Source organism: Dromaius novaehollandiae, chromosome 9, assembly GCF_036370855.1.
Source record: "Dromaius novaehollandiae isolate bDroNov1 chromosome 9, bDroNov1.hap1, whole genome shotgun sequence".
Lineage (NCBI taxonomy): Eukaryota > Metazoa > Chordata > Aves > Casuariiformes > Dromaiidae > Dromaius > Dromaius novaehollandiae.
The window spans coordinates 9,865,565-9,893,200 of NC_088106.1; the positions used below are offsets into that span (position 1 = coordinate 9,865,565).

General features: G+C 40.6%; 1 protein-coding gene across 1 annotated transcript in view; it reads right to left on the minus strand.

The window, feature by feature from the left end:
* GNB4 (G protein subunit beta 4) overlaps positions 1-24,128 on the minus strand; it is a 32,539-nt gene extending 8,411 nt beyond the window's left edge. Inside the window, exons 1-6 of the mRNA XM_026113532.2 lie at positions 24,103-24,128; positions 8,128-8,227; positions 2,653-2,691; positions 2,098-2,204; positions 1,069-1,132; positions 168-330 (exon numbers count right to left, since the gene is read on the minus strand). Coding sequence (XP_025969317.1) covers positions 168-330; positions 1,069-1,132; positions 2,098-2,204; positions 2,653-2,691; positions 8,128-8,227; positions 24,103-24,113 — 484 coding nt within the window. The 5' untranslated portion in view covers positions 24,114-24,128. The remainder of the gene's footprint in view (positions 1-167; positions 331-1,068; positions 1,133-2,097; positions 2,205-2,652; positions 2,692-8,127; positions 8,228-24,102) is intronic.
* Positions 24,129-27,636: the final 3,508 nt, after the last annotated feature.

Genomic DNA, 27,636 nt, shown 5'->3' on the forward strand with positions numbered 1-27,636 from the left:
TTTACACCTAAGAGAAATGACTAAAGTTTAATACCTCAAAGCAGTAATTAAGGTTTTCCTGTATCTAGTGTGTAAGCCAACGAAATTATTTCACAACACACCTCGAAGTGGGACTGTTCCATTTAACGTAATAAAAAAATTGAAGTTGAAACAAAAACATGGCTGACCTGTATGTCCCGGCAGCTCTCGGCTCACTCTCACATTGCCCTCTCTGGTTTTTAGGTTGTATATGGAACAGATGTTGTCTAATCCACCACAAGCGACATAGTTGCCAGAAGGTGCATACGCGCAAGTCATCACCCAGGAGGATCTCAAAGGAATGGCGTGCATCTTCAGACAGACAGAGCTCATTAGTGCTACACCACATCTTAGCACTCGTGCTTTACTTAAGTCTTTCATATCTGCTTATGAACTGTAGCAGATCAAATGCCCCAAACGGATTCTGTATCATAAATTTCAGTAACTTGATTTTAAAACATATTACAACCTATGTTCATATTTACATATAGTAAATTTTCATATTTACATAATAGCAAAACTATTCTAAACTTAAACATTTACAACATTTGTTTGTTCTGCCTAAATTTCTTTGTTCAGTTCTTCTGCAGCTCTATACTACATATTATAAATATATGGAGACTGGACAGTTTACTGCAGCAGATCACCTCTCCACACTCTACCTAAACTTTACTCATTTGACAGGGATTTTTTTTGCTTTCTCTAATCCAAAAAGCAAAGTATTCTTGTAAATTCTGAGGTCGTATGTTTCTACAATTTAAAAATACCAAAATCATTTATTTCAGAAGCAGCAATATACACACAGAGAATAAAAGCTACAAGCTGCCATACTAGCAAACTGCAGTGAAGATATTCAGTACTATACAGAACTAATTCTGAGACAAAACTGACACGCATCTTCAGTAATCAGCTAGTCACAAAAGGAAAAAAAAAATCTTAAATTAGAAAAAATGCTTTTTCATTTTTGACTTGCAAACATGGAAAAACAGATAATCGCTTAAACAGACAAATTATGCATGAATTATTGCTACGGATTATAAATAACTCTACCTTATTTGTCGTATAACTATCCCAAATAATTAATTTTCCATCCTGAGAAGCACTGACTAGTAGCCTAAATATAAACACAAAAATAAAATGTTAATGTAAAATAAACCAAAAATTAGTTCTCAGAATACACATATGGCATGCATGATTACCAAGTGATTCCAAAAGACCTTCACTATTTCCCATTACTTTTTTTTCAATTTTTAAGGCCAACATTTGTTGGAAAATCTGCGAAGAACTGTGTATTACCTGACAGATGAATCCCCACTGTCCACAGGGACTCACGATTAACAACAGACAAGAACAAACAACTTACCTCAAAACACATATTTTATAAATTCCCCCTCCAAGCAGCTTTTATCTTCCATATACTAATATTTTAACTGTAGAGCTACACAACGATGAATACTACAATTCGGGGAAAAAATCTTGAGGGCAGGTTTTAGAAATATTTCTTTTTGGACTACATGAGGGAAAACCAAACACAAGGCTCTATTAATATCTGACCACTAGTTGCTAAAGACTCCCACACTCACAAAGGGGCATAACAGAGCCCCTTCCTACTAGGGTACTAGGTAACTTTACTTGCTACACACACACATACAAAAATCTTTTTCAATGAAATAAATTTTGTTCGTAATGTTCTCAAAATTCTGTTATAGAGATGTTATATAATTGGAAATTACAATACCCATCATTCCAAAAACGTTCCCCATCAGACACTTTCCACTTAAATAGATTCGGAGAATTTAAGTTTAAACTAAAAGGAGGAAAAGGCAAAACGTCTGTGGTACGAGCAAAGAAAGTTCCTCTCCTATCACTCAAGCCTTTTCTTTTACTACTACGCAATCCTCATTCGCTTTAAAAAAGCAAAATATAATTAAAAGCAAACAAAAAGCCTATAGTCATGGTCCATGATCCCCCCTGTGAGGATACCAAGACAACACAGCTCCCAAAATTCACATTAATTCTTACACAGAGGATCCTAATTCTAACTCTTAAGCCGTAGATTTAACAACCACTTGTACGAACCTTGAGTCAGATCCCCAGTGCATAGCATAGATTTTGGCTAAGTGACCTCTAAGCGTACGCCTTGTTCGCATTTGAATTCGACCCACTGAGTCCAGACTTGTTGTGATCTAAAAATAAATAAAACAAAACCCTGAGATACTGAGGACTATCTTTAAAATACAAAATAACTAAATACATTTGAACACTGATAGAAAATAAACTACCTTGGCATGCAATGTTAAAAAAATGCTAGTGAACAACCCAGCATTATTTCCATGTAGCACTGAGGAAAACAGATTTTTACAGAAGACACAGTAACATACTTCGTAACGGCTGTAACTGAAACTTCGGAAAGTCACTGAAGATAGTATCTAATACAGAGGCCATTTCTGATTACCAAATTTAAAGTTTTTCAAGCAACAGCCATGGAAGAAAACCCTCAAGTATTTACTGTACTGCTACTTTTTAAAGCATGGTGGCTGCCATTTGATATTTCAAAGCAGAACTTTATTTATTTTTTTAGTATTATATTTTTTAATATCAATGAACAGCCTATACACAGAATCGAGAACGTACCTGAGCAAGAGTTGTGTCACTACATGCTTTTCTTGCATCCTGAAACAGAGAACAGAACAATCTGAGTCTAAAATGCAACACTGAGCATCAACCGAGAAAAGTGACTAATGGGAAAATAACTTTAAGCTGGGCTCCACCAATTTTTAAAATACAAAAAGCCAAAAGCCTACAACTTATGTTGCAATACACCTTTTCTGTCACCGTAACATGTTTTACGGCCCAGGGAACCTAAAGCCCCAGACCACACAAGCGGGGTAGGGAGGAGAGAATGAAGAATGGGCCATGCCCCAGCCGTCTGAGTCTCACTCTCCAGAGAATACATGATTTGAAGGCATTTGAAGCCAACCTAAAGTCCCAGCCTCTTCGCCCTTCCTTTTATTCCTTCCCCTTCCGTGGTAATGCATTCAGTGCACCCAAGGGAGGGACTCATCCAACAGAAAAATAACTTCTCATACGTGATAACACAAGAGCCTCATCCAGCACAAAACTTGCTAAACTCACCTTGCCATCACAGGTGCGACAACGCTAGTCATGAGAGGCAAAATGGGAATTAACAGCCTGTATTTAGGGTGTGGGACAGACCACAAGCTTTCAGTAACTTAAGCTACTGATGTACTTCATACGAAATGAAGAAAAAAACCCACAAAACCAAATAAACCCACTGTACATTTTCATTTACACCACAAACAAAGGGCTGCTAGAAGATTAGCTTAAGACACTGTACAGGCTAGATTTAGCTTTATCTTGGCTGAAAGCAAATGCTATCACTCAGAAATGAAGTGCAGAACACAAAATTGGGAATCAGAAGAGTCAGGCCTTGTCTCATCGCTGAGAAACGCTACAGTGGAAGGACAAGGCAAATACCATCTTTGACCCCAAACTAGGCTGGCGAAGAACCGAGGAGGAACAGGTAGGACTGATGACTCAGTTTTCCTGCAAGGAAACTATGAAACTAAAAGGACAGTTAATTTGGCCACTCGTATCTCCAGCTCAACTCCCCTTTCCAGAAGAAATGGATAAGGGGTCAAACACTCAGGAATTGTTTAAAGTGAATAAATCTGTCTTAATTTTAAGGGTTTTTTTGTTTGTTTGTTTGTTTGTTTTTTTAAAGAGATTTCTGAAGGGGGAGAGGAGTGCAAAAACACACCACCACATTAGTAAGAACACAGTCAGCACTCCAAAGTTTGGAGCTGACAAAATCAGGGTAGCTGCATATACATTATAGCATTTTAAAACCTTCAGTCTGGAAGGGACGTCACCAGGCCATCCTCCATCAACCAGCCCATCTCTCAACATTAGTGTAGGTTGTCCTGTTAATGTAGATGTTACTCTACCCTGTTCTTTAACACCTCCTTTGATGGACACTTTATCTGAGGAGAATCTGATAATTTATTCTGATGGCCTAGTATCCAAAGTGCTGCAAAGTAACTGACATCCTAAAATTCTTGTTGCATCTTAAGCCAGTTTCTTCTAGATTTAACTGTCCTGGACATTCAGGATAGCTACTGTTTGCAGAAGCCTTTCACGGACTGGAAGACTTAGGTTTCCCATGAATCTTCTCTTCTTTGGGTAAGGAACTGAATTCATTCAGCCTTTCTTTGCAATACTGACACGCTACTTTTCTACAAGCACCAGACTCTTTTGGTTCACTGAATGGATGGTGCTCAGGTCTCCTTAGAGATATTTCTGCTTTTATTTCAGACTGTATGGTCCTATGACTTATTTTCTGCACATTATTCAACCCTACAGAGAAGACACAGACTATTTTCACAACAACTCTTGGAGATAAAAAAGAATTTTCTGTTTTTCGTTTGTATAATAAGAGTAGTAGACTGGACACCTTAAACAAATGAGCACTTCTGAGCCTAATTTGCAACAGTCAGGACTTTGCAAAACCTGACTTCAGTTGCAACTGCAAATAAACAGCACTCCTGCAACTCAGACTCCAGCCTTCAAAAAAACCAAAAATAGGCACTCAGTCAGCAGCCACATATGAGAAGCATGGTTTTAAAATAACTGGCTTAGAATTACACTAGAAACTATAGCACAAATAATTATAAAAATACCAACAGTAATATTGAATTATCGGCAACAAAACCCCCTCTATTTTCTTGCAATTTCTCAGAATACCTTCTGACTTCTGTAACCAATGAACACATCTAACAAATGATGTATGGGCTCCTTCACCACTACTTTGTGTGACCCCCACCCCAAGAAAGTGTTCAATACGTGCACTAATGACAGTGCCCCCTTCGAGAGAAGGAAAGGAAACAATACTCACACATTTTAGAATTGCACCAATGTATTTGAAATAGGTCTGAATGAAGGACAACACCTTAAAAATCTTCACATCTTGCTTAAGAGTTACTTGACGTTTCAGCTTTAAAAACCTTTTGGTGTATGCTTATTTTGACCGCCCTTTACAGCTTTCCTCACAGAAAGCAAGCTTGAGAGTGTAGTAAGTCATCTCAACTTATTTAAGTATCTAAACCGTAGAAATATTTATAAAACATTGTCTGAAATCATGTGGGGTTTAAAAAACCAGAGCAGCAAATCTCCTAGCATACAGGATTTACTTCATATACAGGAAGAAACACAATGGTTTTTAGACAGCTTTAATTGTTTAGTTTAGCTGAAACACTTGAAGATGTTCAACATAAAATGAATTCTGGATGTAATCTTAACTGACCAGAGAGATTTTTTCTTTTAAAGAAAGAGCTATTAGCAACACCTATACCTGAGGCTGTCTAATACTTCCCGTATGACTGGCATAGCTGCAGGCACAACAAAGTTTAACAGGCTGTTTTAATTCCCACATTTTTAACTGTCACTTCCCCATATGCAGCATAACAATCTTTAACATCAAATATAAAAATGTTCTTCTACATAACTGTAGATATTTCCAGTTCATATGGTAGAAAATGCAAATTTGTAAGAAAATCTATTCCCTTGATCAACATGCAGCCCCTACAGTTTAACACATACTCTTAGCATTTATTTTTTTCAGGGGTTTATATAATATTTTATACAGTATTTTATTTGTTCAAAACTTCATTCAATTTCAGATGCAACTGGGCAGATTATCCAAAACTTCTGCAAATCATATCCTGAATTTCAAATCTCAAAGTGAGGAAAAGCATCACATGGGAACTTTATTATAGACAGAAATAGGAATCAACTTTAGTTACAAAGCAATCCTTTATATCCTGCTATCTAACACTTCATCATTCTCTGACGTTTCAAACTTCTTGCACTAAAATTCATGTGGTCTTACTTTATCCATCCAGCATAGTGCATTTGTGCACAGAAAGGAGCAACGACAGTAAGAAGCGCACGTTGAGGCGAAGGTGAACACATCAGCTAGATATTGTATTAAAAAAAATCTTTAAATATTTGTAAAGCATTAGAGACTATAAAAAGTCTATTTGGAAACTGGCAGCCACACACTGCAGTTTATTCTCCTTTAGGAAGCTGCTAGGTACAATGATAACCACAACTCACTCATAAACACAAAGTTGATTTTTTGTGATTATACTGTTAGAGAAAGTATGAAGCAAAAAACAAGACTTGCAAGTAACTAAAACAGCAGACTGTTACTTAAATAGAAAATATCAAACGCTGTTAGCTATCCCACATCTTTTCTAGGATTGCATCGAACAATAGTTCCTGAAAACTACCAACCCACTAGATTATATATAGACATAAACTGATTTTTTTTTAAGATTCTGTATCTAGCCTCTTACTCTTCTCCCATCAAGACCAAAACAGCTATTTAGAAAGAAAACTGTGTGATGATTTAATAAACAAGATAAATAGTTATCTACACAAATAAGAGAGTGAATTACTTAGGAAGTTTCTTGAAAAAAGATTAAGTCATTGGGTGCATTTTTTTAAATTGCATGTTAATCTGAAGTTTGAATTAAGCATAAGGCATCTTCTGCAATCATATCCAAAGATGCACATTGCCAATGCAGAGCCAATAAACTCCAATGGAAATAGCCATGGTTACTCAGCTACATCTGTCTAAATCCAGTTTCAAGTTTGAGTGGTCAGTTTAACAAGTGAAACATTAATTTGCTCTAAAAACCACAAAATGAAGTCCTTATATAGAGAGACAATCAGAATTTTATGCTATTAAGAAAACCCAAATATTCCTGCAAAACAGTCTAGCTCTCTTACTTGCTGGGTATCTCTGTCCTCACACAACCCCATTTCTCATGAAACCAGGCTGATTAGTAAGACTGAATTACACAAGCACAGATTGGCCCACTTCTACGCATCCTGGTGAGAAAGTCTTTACACATCATGTAGATGAAGAACTGAAAAATTCCATATATCTGATATTTTTGCAATACTGTAATAAGGCTTAAACGTAAGAAAAATATTTTAAACTAAAATTTACTTGCATTCTTCTGCAGAGTTGCTAGGAGGGGTACTTAGTGCTGGAACACTGACTGACCTCTGGCTTGGCTTCCATCAAGGTACTGAGTTAAATAGCAACTACAGGACACAAACCTCTGCTTGAATGATACTGAATAAACAACCATGAAAGCAACGTTTAACCATATGCAACCCCTAACAGGTAAAGTATGCGTGTTGCACAGCTGATAATAGAAAGCAGCCTAATATCCAACGCACCAAAGCAGCAGACCATCACAAAATAACTGGTGCCAGCAGATGCCACATTAAAAAAAAAAGGCAGAATGCATGAAATAGGTTCCTAAGGAACCTGCAGGTTCTAATTGATTGGACTATGTTTGCTAATAAAGCATTTCCATAGAAACCACACAAATTTATAAATGCTTCATATTGAGGAAGAGGAAATTTTGATACAAAAGAAAGACTTATGAAGATTCTTACGCTTACTGTGCTACGTACTGTTCTTTCTCCTGAGAACTGCACCATTGAATCTTACAGGCGAGCTGCAACAGTTCCCTGGTAAACTGACTTGGTGCATGGCAGCTAATACTCAGTTATCTACAACGAGTATTTTCAACAAAAACATAGTGCATGTGGGAAGATCCACATGTTAAAAATAAATTCGTCATGAAACAAAGAAGTGGGGCCTGTAGAAGTGACACCTACCCTGTAAAGTTTTCCCTCACGCTGTGCTTTAGTCTGCATGCTTATCAAGAAGAGTGACAACATAGTGGTCGGTTTCAGCACAGAAATAAACTTTCCTAATACCCTTGATCTCATCTTGGTGTGCCTAGGTCCTAGCAGTTTGCTGCTTCCCCCTTCCCCCCCCCCCCCATCAGAAATAAAAAATTTGCACAAACACACACACATACCTGGAGTGACAAAAATATACTAAACTTCAATAGGAAATAAAACATTCTATCCAGAAATATTATGAATGGAGTTTCAAAGGCTTCCTCTTATTCAAACAGCAGCGTGTGATAAATATGGTCTTTAGGCTTTATTCTTTTAAAGTAGGAATGCTGTCATGAAGAATAAGGAAGTAGCAATTCTTACTCTGATTTGATTTCGCAGCTGCTCTGCCTCCTGCCGTAACTGTTCCAGCTCACTCATCTTCTTCAATCTGTGTTTCTCACACTGCACTGGTGAAGAAAACCTGCCAACGAGAGGGAAGAAAAAAGTCTGAATATCACTCTCCCCCCCATTTTTTTTCTTTTCTTTTTTAACCCTATACACAAATTGACTCTGCCCTTAAAAATGCTTCCAAATAGATCGTCTAAAAAATTTAGCAAGACCTAAGTTATTCAGATTCCTGGATTACCATGAAAAGCATGGTTAAATGTAGTATATTGTGAATACTGAAGCAACTGTCAACAGAAACACCTGCTGTACTATAAAAAAGCATTAGTGAATGCATTTGCAGCACCGCTCCCCACCTCCAACCTCTAAGAACATCAGACTTTGCCCCAAGATGGCAACAGAGAGCAAAGACTACAATGCTTTTCTTAAGCATCTAACTTTAAGCGCAACAGTGCTATGATACAAGCACCTTTGTACAAGACATCCACAGAAATCTTACGTTTAATTAAAGCTGGAAAGCTTTAATCCTAGACTACAGATGAAATAGCAGGTTTCCTACAATACCCATATTTTCTTTGGGCAAGTCAAAATGATTGCACTTCAAAAGCACCCACGTGGTGAGACGGGGTAGTAAAGATGAAAACATCCATAAAAGCATCCTCATGGTGGTGCAGCCCACAGCAGTGTAGAGCTGTTCTCATCTGAACAAGGACTCAATGTAATCTCAATAAAAAGGTCAACGAACAGCGAAAGTTTTCGTTATTTGTTGGACAGTTTTCTCAGAGCAGTTTTCCTTTATCCTCACTAGAGTAGTGCTGTCAAGTAACAGTACAGAGACCTTTCAATTCACCCATGTCTAGAGTTCAATATCCTCCCAGCTGATGTAAAATGAGCCAGTATCTTGTTCAAGAACAAGCCAGGCACTTGCTTGTTCTATCATGAAAAATGCAAACACACCAGGAACATCTGTATTTTTCCTTTTCTTACATCATCTAAAAACCCCAAAACGCTTCTGGCTCACAGAAGAAAGAAGAAATTCAAAATACTATTCATAGAATGAAAATTAAGAGAAGAAAGGAAAGAAGAAGTGGGAAGAAGAGGCTTTTAAAATATATGCTAATTATTCAATTTAAACATGACAGCCAATACAGTAATGCCCACCTAATCTAGTCCACCAAAAATGGCCAAAAAATAGGGAAAAAAATGACTACGGAGGTGTCTGGTAAGCCACAGATCTCTAAGCAAATCCCTCTATTTGGTCTAGCTATCAGTTCTTTGCACTTCAGCATTGACATTTTCCAAAAGACAGATTCTGGAAGGTTTTTTTCCATCTATAAAGCATGACATTTTACAGAGATGTTAAGAGTGAAAGCTTCTCGTTCGAAGTAACTTACTGGAAAGATAATCAACCCTGGACTGTCTTACAGCTTACACAAGTGTTTGAGAGCTATGAAACTTCTTGCTACTCAAGAAGGGTTCCCCCCCCCCCAACTGGATCTCCATGCTTTCATCAGATAGCACAAAGTCCGTTTAGCAATAAACCCAGAAACGTACATGAACTGGATCAGCTCTGAATCAATGTCATAACTGGCAAGAGCACAATGGTGACAAGATGACCTAACCCATATTTTCCACTATGCATAGGCAAACTATAAAGTTCACAGCTCTGCCTTCCTTAAACCTATGCTCTGTTCAACTACAAAGACATTACAATCCATGGGAATCTTCCAGGACACTAGTTTATTTGCAATCAACCTCCTAATTCAGAAGCCCAGACTATTTAATACTGCTTACTGTAGAGCAGGCATAAAAGAAGTAATCAACACTAATGTCCGACTGCAAAAATAGAGTATTAAAAACTGTAATCACTTTAGCATGCAAGCTAATCACATGCCTTTATAGTCTTTGAAGTTTAATTACAATTTTAATACACTTGATTGGAATATTCTACCTCTATGAAATATAGACCCGCTTCCAGTTCCGACAGGTTCAAATGACCCTCTTTTTAAAGCGTTTCCCCCTCTTTCCTTCTAGAGCTCACACAAAAGTAACACAGACAAAACAAGGGATTCAGATGTACACAGCAAGCAAGCCAAGATACCTGCCGAAGTCACAGCAGTCTTCTGTGCTATTTTCAACAGCAGATAAAAAGATTCTTAAAAGAAAAGCTGATATATCTCTAATCTTCAGAGCAGGAAACTCAGCTTCTGCCCTACAATGTGCCAGGTACTTCAGTGCTCTGTGAACAGTAACTTCAATGCAGAAAATAGTTTGTCCTAAAAAAAGGGACATAACTATTAAGCTGGAAGCGTGCATTGCTGGTCACAAGCAGTTACAGTCAGGGTCGCTTTCTTCTGGTAGGTAGAAATCAGCTGTGACACAACACTGGCACTCTAATGCTGATGACCCTTCTGCACTTCAACCATAAAGTCAGGGTTAATGACATCATTAATATCAGTACTGCTCATTAATGCCATTTCTGCATGAGCCAGCTGCACCAGCAGCTAAACAGCTGTTAAGTTTAACAGCTTTAAATTGTGTTAAACCTGTACAAGTTCCTGCATGGACATAATCCAGCTTCAGAAGTCTCCCCACCCAGCCACCCTCATCTTAAAAATTAATTCCTAAACAAATTAAAAGACAACAAATAAGGACCTGACCACACTTTTTTGAAAATCATTGCTTTAGCCAAAAAGTCCTAGCAACTTCACTATAATTTAATGTTCACAAGGTCATTACAGTGTTACTACTCAGCAGAAATCCATCAGTGTTTCAAGGTCAATCTACATCTCAACGAATACAACAGCTTCCAAGTCATCACAGGGTTCTTAAAAACAGTCTAGGATATTTTGTAACTGAATTATTCTAGCTTTGTGCATTATACTCCCAGTTTGCAGCAGCTGAACAGCAAACTCTTAAGCTATATGTAAACACAAGGATACTACAGTAAACAAACCAAGTGCACAGTTTAACTATTAAACTGAAGCGTGTCCAGAACTCTTTGTTCTACTTGCCTGACGTAGTTCTCACTACAACTACTCACACGTTCAAATGATCATCCACCATAAAGTATTTACCAGTACACCGGGCCAGATACTTCCATTTGGGACTTTTAAATTAAAAATTATATATATTTTTTATACATATATATACACACACACACACACACACACAAAGAGAGAGAGAGAGGGAGAGAGAAGGAAAGAAAGAAAGAAAGAAAGAAAGAAAGAAGCCAAGAAGAAATTAAAGAAATGGACAGGGTAGGCAGTAGACTCTTGTGGACTGGTTTCCTGATACACAATAACTCAGCAAGTAGTGTGTCAAACTACGGTAAGAACCTCTTACTGAGTGCCATGATCATGACAGCAATGCAAAAGATTAGCCCGCATTTGGGATTTGTGCACACAGATAGAGCTGTGTCGGCTAGTTTAATGCTTTTGATGCTACAGTGATGCAATTACATAGAGAAAAAGAGAGGAAGCCATAGACAAGAAGTAGTTATGTGTGTAGACCATTACCGAGATCAGATTTACTTGTGGTAATATTGCCTCTAAGCAGAAGAGTGAAGTGGCCAGTGAACCCTGGCAAGAGCACAGGACTGAGACAACTGGCAGGAAAGGCAAGTCAGAGGCGACATCCTATAAATCTGTCTTCAGTGTGGAGAAGCATGTCATCACCACGGCCTTGAAGTGTGCCATTTCCAAATGCTACCAGACAGTTTAAAACAATTTGATTTGTCAGATTAATTGTTGGGACTGCTTTCTGAGGGCTTATAGGGATTGCAAGAGCAGGTGATCTCTGCATCACAAAGGTTTCTCACACGACAAATTACTTAAAACTTCACTTGCATTCAGCTCTGACCTGTACCAGGGTTATAGAGAACACATGCTATTCTTTTTCCCTTCCAGGAAGATCAAAATATTCGCAATAAGGAGCCTTTCTCCACGGCCTGGAAAACTCTTGATTACAACCATGTGGACTTCTACATGAGCCCAGCTCTACAACACTCAGACCTCAGATGCATGCACAAGGCAGGCATTGCTCCCAGGCCGCTATGAGCAATCATGAAGTCAGCATTCCTCTTGTCATCTCAGGAGACAGAAGGTAAAATAACATATACTCTCTGACTTGTTAATCTTTATTAATAAATATGTAGATAGAGGGGGAAAAAAATTTATCTTATCCTAAATGCAGAATATCAACGCAACCTGCTTTTCAACAGTTGTAGGCAGAAATCCTTACAGAAAAGCCAGATGCCTCTCCCTACATGCATTTCATGATGTGTATGATACATGATTAATAATATCATCTGCAACAGCAAAGAGGCCTTGAGGTAAAGGGCAACGGGAAGTGGGAGAAGTTTTTAATGATACTGATAGCCAGGGGGTGCACTACCGCAAAGCATCCAGGCAATTAGGAAACGGGGTCACGGACGCAACATGCTTCCCATTAGAGGCAACAATATAGGGAGCTAGTTGTGAGTAATAACTATTGTGTAACCAAGGCAGCCCATCTTTGCCCTCAGAACAGCAATGTCGTTTACAGGCTGAACTGTACCGCCGTATAATTTTTCTCAGCAGATTTGTACTCAAGTGAATTTACTGATACCAAAATAAACTGCCTCCTGAGGCAAAATAATTAACTAAGTAAGATTCCGCAGCGTATCTAGTGTCAAGAAAGCCACTGGCAGGCTCAAGTGCTCCACAGATAATTATCCCTTATGCTATTCCTGATTCACTAGCTGCTAACAGTCTAATTCTTCATTATATGGGAAGGTAGTGGCAAATTACCACAGGTTCTTGTCTCAAAAGTACTTTCTCTGTAACACTAAGACATTTTGACTGGAACACCACTCTTCTCTCATCTGCTCTGAACTTAACGTTCAGAAAACTCATTACAGATAGGACTGAGGACTCACTGTAAAAAGAATCACCAAGCCCAGAACCTCTAAGCCAATGTGCTCTGAAGCACAAGAGGACACAGTGTCTACACAAGCTGGGTGGCAGGGAGTTCATACGCCAAAAAGGGAACTCCTAACTACCCTTTACGCTGAAACGGAAAGCTGACTCGGGGCGGGGGGCAAAGAGCAGACTCTGCTCTGGAAAGCCAGGAAATGGGCTGATATTTGGCAGATTGCTAGAAACAGAGTAGTCAGACATGTAATGATAGGAACCTTAAGTTCTAAGAAGTAGAGCTATTTCTGCTCCAGAGAAGATTACAGTTTACAAACTAAGATGCCAAGCAATTTGGTTTAAAAAAGAAAAAAAAAAACACGTGTTTTCACTTGCCATGGCAAGCTAAGCATATTCCCACATAAGAGCTCCATATAGACAGGAGAAAAAACTAGCACACTAGAGAAGGGTAAATACACCCCGCTCCACAAGAAAGCGTTGCTATTTTTGTACCCAATATAGAGACTAACGAGACTGCAGGAGAATACTCCATCTGACCAAATTCTTACAAGCTATCCACCAAAGAACTAGTCACGCAAAAACTTTATTTTATATAAAAACACAGTCCTGAGAATTCAAGTAAGTGCTTAGCTATACATGCCAGCTCTAAATTTTTAAGCTCATGAAATAAGATCTTGCTAGCAATAACCACATAGCAGCAGGAAGACAGACATGAGGTTTCACAGAGCTTTCATGTGATCATCCTCACAAGTGATCACACAGGTGGCTAAACATAAGGAATGCTAACTATAGCACTTTACTAAATATAGGAAAAAGACACCAAGAGATACTCCAGATCTTTTTAAAGTGAGCTATATTGGTAACTCGCTTACACAAACTCAGGCTTCGGTCCAGCAAACCATTATATGCCGAAGTTGCTTGTGTAAAGTTATCTGCTGGTTTTCTGTAGCTGATGACAGCGAATGCACGTTTTGCTGTCTAAACAGTGTTAGAAGATGGGATTCCTGCTACAAAGCTGAACTCTCACAGCATAAACTGAAGAACAGTTTATATATTCAGATGTGCCAAACAGAATGACAAAACAGTTCCCCATTTAGTGAAACTATTAAAGACTCGGGCAGATTTGCCCACTCATTTGTGTCTCCCCAAAGCCATGAATAGATAAGAAAACCATACCAGAGGTTTTATTTCGTAATAGTCTGAATGGATTTGACGTATTCAAGAACAGATTCAAATTAAATAAAGTTTGACACAATGGCCAAAGCCCTACGTAAAGTAAAATCTCAATCTCTGCTGCCTTAACAGCTATTTAAACATAAATGCATTAATGTTGTACTGTAGTTGCATACCTTCATGGATAAAAAAAAAAAAAGTACCTTGTTTGGAATTTTATGTACTATATTTACTGTGGTAAACTTGTTTAAGGACAACACACACACACTCACTGAGGAAAATCACGTATTTAATTTCTTTTTTACTGTATCTTAGCCACAAGCTGTCTCCCCTTCGTTTCTCAAAGACCTTATCTCCTGCTCAAGTTTCCAAAAATTGTCTGCTCCAAGTGGTAGCAGTTTTACATCATTAAGCAAGGAGGACAGAACGAAAAGCTTTTATACAAATCAATTAATACAGTTACCAAATCCAAACAGACAAAGGTGTAAGTTCAAACAACACTACATAAAGGCGATAACTGTGCCTGCAGGTGCCTTTCTCTTGTTTTACAAACTTCTCCAGTGCATCTCTTTCCTTATATCCCTAATATATAACACACTTCTGAGAGGTGCCACTTCATATTAGTTGCAGAGTAACATCTTAGACATTTCATTAAAGAAACAGAAAACAGTTAATTACAAAAAAAGAAGAAGTTACCATTTAGAAAACAAGTTTGAAAGTCCTAAACTGAATCTTTTCCTTCAGATTTAGTTTTAAATTTGGGGGTTGTAACTTCAAGTCCATTATTACTCAGATCTCAGAACAGAGATGCTCATGTAAATGAGAGTTCTCCAATATTCAGCAAGGCTTCGGTTTCCCCAAGAACATAACAGGAAGCGTGCCTGGGTGTGACCTTGCTCGCTGAGGTCACTGCTATTGTTGCACTTCTGCACATTTTGGAAGTGTTTTAAAGTGATATGTCTCCATTATAGCTTTGGTACAAAAACAGGAAATAATCAACCAACGCCTCTCAAGAGGAAGGGTATTAGCAGAACTTATTTAAATATCCATTTCTCTTACAGATATTCATGCAGAATTTTAAGGAACTGTTGAAGGTATGCGCACAAAATTCAAAGCGCAGCTAGAGAGGCCGGGTTGCAAGAGAGACTGATGAGCACACAAAAGTTAGTGGGATATGAATATAGTGTTTCCTCTTCATGTGCCAGCTCCCACTTGCACGGTGCAGTTACATCACCAGTACAACCCCACCCACTAACTAGGTGGAAGAGGTGGTTTAAAATCAACAATATTGCTCTCTCCCTCCTCCACCAAAACACTCTGGGCCCCTAAACTTCATATAAGCCTTTTTACACACACAGATACATAGTTACTTAGCTTGCGATTTTAACATAACACTGAAACAAAGCCTGCCACAAAAAATGTTTGCATTTATTGCAGTAACTACTTGGAGGTGCCAACAGAAGAAATGGGAGCCAGATAAACATAAATATGCGAATTCACTTCAGTACTGAAAGCATCCATCTCTAGTGTTTTTCACTAACCCAGGAGGGCAGAGGAAACAGCGCTCTAACGTGCCTCGAGGCAGCGCTGCTAGATTTTGCACTCCATGCCATTTTAGCAGCACCGCGCATGCCCAGCCCTTAAATGAGAAACCAAATCCACGCACTGATCAGTTCTAGCAGATTACAGCACCCATCTCCACATTTGATCGTTGGTTTGATTAATGCTTCCATGGAAGACAAATAGAGTGACAAATACTAAATTTGTAAGAGCAGTCACAAAATAGCCACAGGAAGTTGCAGTTGAGAAATTAGAGTGAAGTAATTCGTATTAAGTTTACCACTAAAACATTATCAGGGACTTAGTAAGACTTTTACCCTTCCTTCATATAATAAATGGACAGTTTACTGGACTGGTATCTTAAGCTCAGATAAATAAGAGTTTATTTCTAAAACTCAACCTAGAATCTAAACCACGTACATTCACAGAACATGCACAGAAAGTCCCTACTCCTCTGCCAACACACCCTTGATTCTAGAAAGGCGTAACAAAACGAAAAAAGAAAAGGTATTAAATGCAAGGCTGGAAAAAAAACATAGAAAGGAATTTAAGGAAGTCACCAATATTTCACAGTCCGAAAGAGTTGTTTTTCTAAAAGTAATAGTCTTGCATCTTGTATTTGTTACCTCCACTCCCAGGTCAAAACTTCTCAGTACAGAAGCAAAAAAATAATTTTCTTTTTTTTTAAATCACACTCCCTGCAATCAGAACTTTCTGTGAAATTCAAGTTATGTTGTCTTTCATGCCTACAGAAATGATTCTCCAGTGAACACTTGGTTCACAGACCACAGGATATTCCATTACTGAACAAATTAACATTGGTTCTGCAATCCAGAACGCATAAGAAGTAACAAGAAAGATCTTAATGACACCAGAAGAAACAACCCTGAGAAACAAGACAGACAGTTTCATTTTTTCCTGGGGAATGAACAGATAGACACAGAAAGTGAGCCATAAAACAGTATTATTTGCATCTACAAATATTCAGCTATACCTGGAAGTTATTCTAGTACGTTTTGCTATCCAAAGTGCACTGCATACAGGCCGACAATCTGAAGTCATTTTTAAAGACCATTTAAATCTATCTCTGAACAAGATCGATTTTTTCTGGGTTTAGTACTTCGATATTTACTGAAATGGCACAGTACACTTGCATTTTGAAGGATCAAACAAAACGTGGGACGAAGCAAAATGTTGTGCACAGAAAAGCTCGTCTGGTACCTACACGCACATACGATTATTTAAACAGCCTCCTGTTTTCCAAGTACAAGCAGGCTGCACAGTATGCAGAGAATACAGTGTGCAGATAGAAAATTTCAGGTTTGAAGTCAGGGGACGGGAAGAAGAGACACATTAAGAGAAACTAATATTGTCTACAGAGTAAGTGTTTCAAATCTACGAGAAGACTGTTCACTGGACTGAAAAAATTTCTGGCTGACAGGTTTGGGGGGGGTTGTTTTGTTTTGCTTTGTTTTTTGAAGTAGAGCATTCTGGCACACTCAAAGACCACAAAGCCCAGCAGTACCAGTTACACATGCACATTGCTTCCTTTCAAATGTATCAGCCAACTTGGAAAAAAGATGCATCTGATCTATACGTAGTCTTCGGCACCCTTCCCTCCTCCTCACCATTCAGCACCACACACACACTCCCATGGTACCGAAGTTACAGCGAGGCATTATGCAGCTCACATAATTATGCAGCTGTAACATTTAGCATACAGCTGTACTCTTTCATAACAAAACAAGGGAATATAAGCATTTGGTTTTTATACAACACTGATTATCCAAAGACCAGATAAAACTATTGCCCTCAGGTCTAGTTTAATTCTGCTTTTGGTTCACAACACGTTTTTGGTCAATTATTTGAGAGTATAAGCCACATAATTTAAGTTCTCTCCCAGACTAGACTTGAGACTACTTAAGTAGGTTTTTCTACATTTTTTTAGAGATATATATTACCTTAGGCCTTTAAAATCTATCAGAAAAACTCAGCTTTACAGAGAGCCACTGAATGATTAGAAAACCTGTGCTAGAAAGTGAAAATCCTGTTTAAGTACTGTTTGTGACCCTCACTGATGAAAGTATAGGATTCAGAATATGTGCACTGTACAACTACTTCAGGTATCATTTGTGATGAAACACAATTTGATACATTGAATCTATCCTCTTCAGAATTATTTGAATGCTTTTCATGTAGCATTGCATTTTTTCAAAAGGTCACTTACTAAAAAAAAAAAAAGAAAAAAAAAAGGAACTGTGCCAAACACTTAAGAAAGATGCTATTATCTGTTCTTGTGCATCTTTTGCTTTTAAGATTTGCGATACATGTACTCCTATTTTTGAGTTTTCCTCACCATTTGTAACTGAAAGATTAGTAAAAATTGCTAGATATTCTTGAATTCCTGGTCTCAGAAGCTGAGCACAAAGCAAAATGCTATCTGACTCAATGCAAAAGCAAACATTAGCACTTCCAATGAAACCCTCAAGCAATTTAACTGTTTGCTTAGGACCTTGCCCTTTCAGCTGTCAGTTACTACTAAGGTCTACCATTCAAGGCCACACCATTTCTGTAGAGACTGGGAACAAAAAATTGCTCAAGCTTCAGAATCAACACTACTAGGAAAAAACTCCATCTCTTCCCTTTCTTAAAATGCCTGTTTTTGCTCTTGACACCCATCTATCTGCATTTGTAGCAAACTTGATAGATGAGCAAAAACCTGCTTTAATGACTTCCCGTCTCCACCTACCTGACCTTCCCCAATTAGCTGCTTTTCAGTAAAGTCTGGGGAACAGCAGTGAAGAGTAGATAGAGTTACATATTCAACTGTAGTGTTCTTTCTTTGAACTTGTATTACATTTTATCCTGCTGCGATAAAAAAATTCCTGCTCCCATTCTTAGGCTGCTTCTTAAATAAAAGAGTTTCCCCTTTTCCTGTCACATTATCTCAGAGATCAATATTTTGTTTGTAGAACAAAACAGTACAGCTACAGCAGTGGTTTTACTTCCTGGACACTTCATTCTGTGTATTTTGGATTGTTTTTTATTCAGACACCGTGTATCCAAGCTACTAAAAGAATCTAGAAAGAGCAACCACAATGGAGAAGTTTCTTGCCTCATGTCAGTCAGTAGAGGTACAAAAATAAATAAAAGACCAGAGATGTTTACCATCAACAGTTCACATAATTCTCCTCAAATGCAAATATAAAGAGGGATATATATATATATAAATAAAACTTTATTTTTAGGAAGTCTGAAGTTTTTCACAAATTCATTTTAAATAAAGCCCTGACACAAGGAAAAAATGGAACTGCATTAGTAAATCAGTAAATTATTTAGTCCAGATTAAAGTAAATATTGGAATAACAGAAGACATATCAAGGTCTAAGTAACTCAACTTATAAAGTTTTGTTACAACACTGCATACAAAGTCAACACTCTTTAAAAAAATTCAAACCAGAAGCTTCAAAACTATGATGGCAAACATGAAACTATAAAAGATTCCAGATAAAGTTAATTCAATTCTAATTCTTTGCTATAAAATGCAGCAACACTGCCACGTGCACCACTGCTCCTCTCCCCTAGCACTGCTGGGGATCCGACATCCCTGCTATGTCCTCACTACCTACCCAAAGGAAGAAAAGCTGTACGAAAATCACTGTTAGTTCCTTCAAATTGTAGAGCATCTAGACCTAATGTCTTTTTGGAAATGCTGCCATACCGTTTGTTGAACCCTGCCTATTTCTCCAGGTGTTGAAAGGGCCACAAAACTTGATTAACTCTGCTACTTTCTTTCCTCCCCCCACCAAAAGGTGCATATAAAGGAGTGCCGTTTACATTCTAGCACAGCAGTACAAGATAAGTACATGTGCTTAAACTTCATTTATAATTTCAGGAAAATAAATAAAATAAGGCTATTTAAAACTACATTATTCCTTTAGTACTCTGACATTACATTGCACTGTCAAATCTTTAAGTCAAATAACCAAAACTGATCAAAGTCACTAGAGGCTCTAGAATTACTGAGTGTTAAATCAGATTTTGACAAGAGCAGCACTTACATATGCAATCTGAATATTTCTTTCAGCTTACTAATGATTAATTTCAATCTAAATCAAGAATTGAAATAAGGAAAGAAAGTATGTTCTCCTTTTCCAATCTTGGAATAAAGTAAGTTTACGTGAACAAACACTTAAAGCATTCAGTCATGAGACAGAAAAATACTGCCTTATTTCAACTATAATTTCTTTTAACAAAATCAATTTTAAATACTCAATGTGTTATAGCAATATTACATACTAGTATAAAAATCTTTAGTTTTAATGTAAGACTTTAAACTGTGTACAAATATCACATAAATTGCATTCCAATTCCCACCCAAACAGAAAGTGACACTAATATAGTTTACATTAGGAGTAATTGCTGCAGTAAAAAAATTGATATAGGGCACCAGAATTTTACACAAATATTAACCCGACAAGAATCAAATCATCAAATTATCCTGAAACTGCTTAGGTACTCTGTGAGAGGCAACTCAAATCTGGAAGCAGTACTGACGAAGCAGGTAAACATGACGTTATTGCTTCTGGCCCTCCAGACATTCAAATGCTCAGAGATCTCCAAAAAGCCTTCTATAGCTCTCACAACATTCCCCAAAGGAACAAATCCTAGGATTCTTTGCCAGTCAGGTCCAAGAGAATATTTCAGTACAAACAGCCACAGGATATGTCCTCTAATACAGGTGTAGCAATTACAGATTGTTAGGGCAGTAATAGAGTAAATACAATTTTCTTGGAGGGAACCCTTGCACACAGACGAGCAAACTGAATGCTAACCACTTGAGTTAATTATACTATGAAAATGTCCAACTGTTGGACTCAAGATGTCCAACAGATCCCACAGCTTACCGTGAGGGGCTTATATGCTCTTTTCAAAGACAGGAAAGAACCACAGCCAGTCATCAGGAGTGGCTCCGAGATGTCCAATCTCTTCTAAGAAACAAGTTCAATCCCAGGATTGACTTGATGATTTTGTTTTGTTCTGTTCCTCCCCCCATTTAAAAATTTAAATCTTACAAAATAATTTAAATCTTAACATTACTCAGCTCTTTTAATACTGTTTCAGAACAGTACCATTCACAATGACTCAAACATTTGGCTTATGATGAAGGTCCATATGATTAACATTTGTCCAAGACCCAACATAAGGAAGAAGGGAAAACTACAGCTTCTGCAAATTGGCAAAACCAGTCAGCCTCCAGATAGCTAATTTTATTTAATAGCTTTAACCTGAAAACTCTTTTTGCTCTATATTATAGTCAGGGCACTTCTTTCTCTCCCCTCCTTTCCTACTTAAGTCTTTTCATGTGGAAACAAATTGCAAGAGTTCTAGTATGTGAATCAGAACTTGTTCTACAATGTCAGCATTTCACATACTTTTAGAAGCTTAAGGGAAGTGAAACCTGTAATCTCTCTTCATTGAATAATACAACTATTTGTTATTACATGCCCATCTATATTATTTAATTCTGTTCCTTATAAACCTGCAGCCCAATTCTCATCAATCTTCACAGTATGATACTTCCCCATACTTTAACTATTGTGATTCATCAATATCAGTACATCAAGTGTCATAACTGGCATCCAAGTTGGCATCTATTCAAAATACTAAGAAGTTCATCTCTTGGTCTTTTCCTTCAGGCTCTCTGCAAACATGGACTGCTTCACTGTTTACACACATTAACACAATCCAAAACAGTGAAAAAAAAATTTTTTTTAAGCTGCAGCTCTGTATGGCACTGCTCCATGTTATCTGGAAATCCCTATCAAACCACAACTTTAAGGGAACAGCAAATATTCATGTTTTTCATGATCATTTGGTTTAGCTCTCTTTAAGCATCTTTCACATAAATTCTATTACAAAACACTGGGTTGCAAAATACAGACGTTTCACACAAAAACACAATAAGTGTATAATTAAATTTAGTTGTTGTTAAGATGAAGTAAGTAACAGGTCTGTGACTGATTAAAGAAAAATTCTGGTGGACCTTAGAAAAAAATTTTATTGGTAATGTTATACATGCTTTCTAAAAAAGAAGTTCTAGACACTTAAGAATTGCATTAATCTGTGCATTGATATTTACAGACAGTAATAAATAAAACCCAAATCTCTGTATCATCATTGTCCCTCTCGAAATATCTACATTCCATGATCATGTATTAAACGTCAAGCTCAGAGATTCTGGATTTCTTACTAGTCTGGGGAGACTCTTTAAAGTGACTCCTGAGATTAGAAACAATAAATCAAATGACCCTGTCTTTAGTGATACAGTCTTAATTTATGATTCCAGCAGAGAAGACAGTAACTGAGAAAGATTTACAATACACTGCATATTATGTGTTTTATTTCACCTTCAAGATCTTATATTCATAGATTTTGCGGCATTTTTAAAAGTTGCATAATATTCTAGAAAAGAACTATGCACGGTTCATAGTCAAAAATATTCTTGCAAGGTTTTCTAATGAGATTTTCAGGAGTACCAGGGTTTTCTTTAGAAACTGTTTGGGAAACTAAAATACTTGGAAAAATTAAGCACTAGATACATTACTACTCAACTAAAGAACATGAAGACACAGTCAAAACTTTCATTACCCAACATAAATACAGCAGATTACATTTGTAGCCCACAGCCTTCTAGTTAACACTTAAATGACCTGAGTAGTCAATCAAGACCAACTTTCCTAGCACTCGTTTAATGATATCAATTCACAGCATACAGAAAAGGGCATCCCTGTAACCTGAAACCCAAGTTTTCATGATTTAATAGACAAGAAATATTTACTATTATACGGCTTTCACTCTCAAAATATTAATACTTTGTAACTCATCTACATTATCCACTGTAAAAGCTTCCACTTTTAGAGAAATAATATATAATCTAATATTGCCTATATTTTGACATATTAGACACAGTGAGATATTTTCATATATACAATTTCTCTCTTTTTGCTAGCACCTTCTTCCAACATAAATCAATCTATCCTACGGCAGCACAAGTTAACTTCACCACAATCTGCCTACACTATCACGCATTAGAATCACAAACATCACAGAAAAAGCTCAAGAGTCCCATCCCATTAAAAGACTTTCGGTTTTAAGGCTTTGTCAGATGGTTTGTTTCATTTTAATTTGTTGATAGAGATATGACTCTCATTAACGTTACTTCACAGTTTCCCAGCTTTAACCAATGGCTCTATTTAATGTATCTGTCACTTGACTGTCAGATTAGTTACTATCTTTTTAGATTACTTTCAATACTTAGCGCAGACTAAGAGCACAGACTTCCTGAGGTCTCCCCTGCACGCTCAAGTAACTTAGCAGGCTGCAAACATTTCCACTGCTACCCCAAATGCCACCTACTCCCAGGAGAACCACCAAGATCTCTGGATCGTCTCTTCATGCTCAGTGAAGTATACTATGTTCTGGAAGGCACATCAGATGCTCTTGCAGTAAATATGAAAGCGAAGCAAGGAAACCCCTATGAACCAGAATGAATTTGTGCTGACAACTGGCAAAGGAGGAAAAACACCCAGCTACCGCAGGGGAACCATTTTTTCACAGAGAAATCGCTCTGATCTCCCAGTTCGGATTCTCAGTAGAAAACACAAAACCTTCATCAAAGAAAAGACTTAACTAAAATACAGAACTCCACTGGATATAAGAAAACCCCTGACTCAGAAGATTGTTTCCATCTCTCCTAATATTTTTACAGTGAACTTGCAGAGGTTTAGTTATGTCTCTTCCCTCTAGACCATTTGACACCCTTTTCCCTTCTTTCCTAATACCCCCTCTGCCTCCCAAAGAGCTATTGTTCTTACTACCCTTTCAAAAACTGATTATATAAATAATCAAATTAAGTTCTATGCATTTTTTTCCTCAACTTGTATTTAGCTTTGAAGCCTACTGTGTTCCTATTTCAGGAATGAAAACGGGCCTGACTGTCTGAAAATCCATCTACTTTCCAACCTAAAATAATCAGCCTAATAAAAGACAACATGTATATCCTCAAACTCCATATAATTAGCACAAGGGGATAGATAAGAAGCTTATTTTGGATTAGTTCCTGTAATATTATAGCATAAACTGAACTTGTTGACTATGAGATATATGCAACTCAGACGCTTTTCAGTCTTTCTGATGAAGACAAAGGTAAAAAATGAAGAATTTGATAACCTCGGCGATTAGCAGAAATAATAACAGTGGGTTTTGTCAAAAAAAGAAATGGGTGCGGGAAGCAGCAACGTACCCACGAAGCATGTCACAAGAAGCATCTCATGACTTTGCACTTTTCCGAAAGACCTTGAGCACCTCCAAACCCATCCCTGTCACAGCGCGCGGGCGCACGCACGTCCGTCCTAACCCCATCACCACGAAACGGTCCGACCGCACGCCCGAAACCAAGCGTAAGTTTTAGGTGAGAAAAGGAAGAAGTAAAGAAATGAGAGAGAACCCCCCGCGCACCCCCCCGGCCTGGCGGCGGCCGCTGCTCGCGGCCAGATGAACGGGCGCCCGAGGCCCCGCGGGGACGGCAGGGCCGCCCGGAGGGCGGTTGCGGGGCGCCCGGGCACCGCCGCGCTGCCCGCGGCACGACGGGAGCTCCCCGGCCGGCGGGGCCTCGGCTGCGGGACGCGCCCGCTTCCAGCTCTTTCCGGACTCCCCGGACACCCCTCGGGGCGGACCCGCCGGCCGGGGGCAGCCCGCGGCCACCGCCCGGCCCCGCCGCTCCCGCAGGGCCTTTTCCAGCCTCCCGCGCCGCGCGGGCCCGGCCCGGGGCAGCCAACACCCTTCCCGGCGCCGCGGCCTCCCCCTCCGCCCGGGCAGCCGCCCCCCGCGCTCCCCCCCAGCGCCGCGGCCAGACCCGGCGGCGAGGCCGCGGTACCTGCTGGCGGGCGGCGCTGCGGCCGCTCCTCGCCCGCCTCCGCGCTCTCCCCCGCTGCGGCTGGGCTCTCCCCGCCGAACGCCGCCGCCCCCGCTCCCCCCCCCCCCGGCGCTGCGGCGCGGTGGTACCGCCCAGCCCGCTCGCTTCTCTCCCCGCCCGCGGGAATGGTACCGCCCGCGCGGCGCGGGGCGGGGCCGGCGCGGGGGTGCCCGCGCGCCGCCGGCGGGCTACGGGCACCGCCCCGGCCCGGGCCGCACCCGCCCGCACCGCGCACGCAGCGCGGCCACGGCCTTCCCGCCCCGGGGGGAGGGGGGAGGCGGCTGGCGGGGACAGCCCCGACCCCCCGCGCCTGTGCGGCGCCGCTGGGGCTCCCTCGGGGTCCCCCCCGCCGCCGCGGCGCCCCGTCCTCCCGCTGCGGGGGCGGCCGCCGCTCCAGGAAGTGAGGCCCGGGGCCGCCGAGCGGCCGCGCTGCGCCCCGCCGACCCGCCGCGGCGGGAGGAAGAAAGAGGGGCGCCGCGGCCACCGCCCCAGGGCGGCCCGTCGGGCCCCGCGGGACAGGCGCAACAGCCGGCCGAGTCCTCCGCCCGGGCCGCGCTCGCCCGCCCGCCGCCTCCCCGGGCGCCCTCAGCCCCGCCGCGGCGCGGGCGAGAAATACCTGCCGCGTCCTCGCCGCCGCCGCGTAACGGTCCGCGCAGGGTGTCACCGCGCCGCCGCGTCCATGGCGCTCGGTCACGGCGGGAGGAGCTCCTCCCCCCTCCCGCATGGACCCAGCCAACGTGACGGGCCGTTGCCATGGCGGCGCAGCGCTGACGTCAGCGCGCTTAAAGAGACAGCGCTCCGCGGCGCCGCGGAGGTCTCCGCGCCCAGGCCGCCCGCGGCGGGGGAGGGGGGGAAGGAGGAGGAGGAGGCGCGGGCCCCGCGGCGGCGGCAGGGCGAGGCCCGGAGCTCGGCCCCAGGGCGGCGGGGTGCCGGCGGGGACAGGCCTCGGCGGCAGGCGGCGACCTGCCGAGCAGGGGCTCCGCTCTGCCCCCGGGTTGTTTCCCCCGTGCGCTGAGGGCGGTTCGCCGGCCCTGGAAGGGAGCAGCGGCTGCGGGCACGGCCTGAGGCACAAGGACGGCGAGGAACAAAGGAAAAGGGAAAAAGGGTGTTAAATAAAGCGTCCAGGCCGCGGTGTTTTATGTCTTCCTAGAGAAACCGCGATTTCCGCTTGCCGTCGTGCCTGGCGCTCGCCCTGACAAACCGCGATGGCAGCCAGCGCGAGAGCCCAGGCCGAACGGCTGATTTGGGGATGCTCCAGCCGCTCCGGGCCTCACCCGCTCCCCGGCGCCCGTGCGGCCAGGTGGGACGCGTGGCCCCAGCCCCGCCGATACAAGGCGGCCTTGGTCTGGGCCCTAACCAGATGGGACAGCTGCATACAGTATGTGCACTGTATGGTACAGTGGGTGCTATAACGAAACAGCCCCTTGCTTACCCTAAACTGTTTCAACAAAGACATCTATGCACATCCCTTGACTGACTCAGCTATCAAACCTGTTATTTTAATATCTTTGTCCCCGTTGCAAAGTCTACGCTCTGCTTTCCCTGGTGCAGTACATCTGTGCTCCATTTATCTAAAGGACAGGTGTCATTCAGCAGTATGTTTACTTTGCATTTAATGGGTGATCACGTAGCAAAAAACAACACAGAAGGGGCTTGATTTGGTTTTACTACTGCTGAAGAGGAAAAAACCTTTGAGTCACCATATGGCTGTAGAAGTTGCTTAACAACTAAGCGAGAAATCGGCACAAAGATAGTTCTTCCTTAAACCAAGCTTGTGCCCTTATGTTTTGCTTATTTCGATTTCTGGATTTCTGAGTAGTGATTACTGACAAGATGTGGTCCCAAAACGAACACATCTTCTCTCATCTGTTCTTTTAAAACAGCTCTGGAAAATCACAGGCAGTAAATAAAACCCCCAGAAAAGTTCAGCTGATATTCAGGTAGTTACACATTATGAAATTACCAGTCTTTGTCCTTCCAGTGGAGCAAATTGAAATGTTTTATAAAAATTACATAATTTACGCTTATGACTCATTTGGGAGACAGAGAAGTTTCTTCATTAGCGGACTGGGAAAATAAAGCACACGGGGCCTGATTCGCAGCAGGACTCATCCTGCGGGAGTGGCATTGCTGCAGCTGCGATGATCCAGGGCTAACAGCAAGGCAAGGTTTGCGAGGAGAGGATTGTCTTTTATTAGACTAATAGATACAAATAAAAGAAATTGCCTCTCCTTACAAAACTCATCTATCGTGCAGTCTGTTTAGTCATTTATTACACAAAGAAGTTGTGTATTCCTAATAAAACAGAAATCTCCAGTCCTGATAGCATCAATATTTTACAACCAGTTTTTATCCATTTCTGTATATGATCACCAGTTTCAGACACCACACTCTGCTTTGCAAAATCAGTGCTACTGCTAATGGAGCTTTTTTTATTCCAGTTCAGGAATATGTTCTGTGTAATTTTAAAACTTCTCTAATGAATCAGCTTATGCTGCAGAAGAGCAATGCTGAGATACAGTGCCATATGATTTTTTAAAATCAACATCTAGATCATTTTCTCTAACATGTTCTCATTTGAATTACGAGTTAGCTTTGAATTATGAGTTAGCACAGCCAACACTGCAGCTTCTGTTTCTGATACATTAAATGCTACTGGAGGTCCCCAGTGCTCAGACCTCTGCCAGATGAGTCTAAAACATCCCCAATGGGAAGGTAAGAGAAAAGGAACCTGTTTGGAGATCGTGCTGATTCACCTGCAACTGAGAACCTCAGCCAACAGAGCTCCAGCAGCAGCCTAAACACCCTTTCGATGGAAATTTTGTGAAACACTGACAAGCTGAACGGCTACTAGGAAGCAAT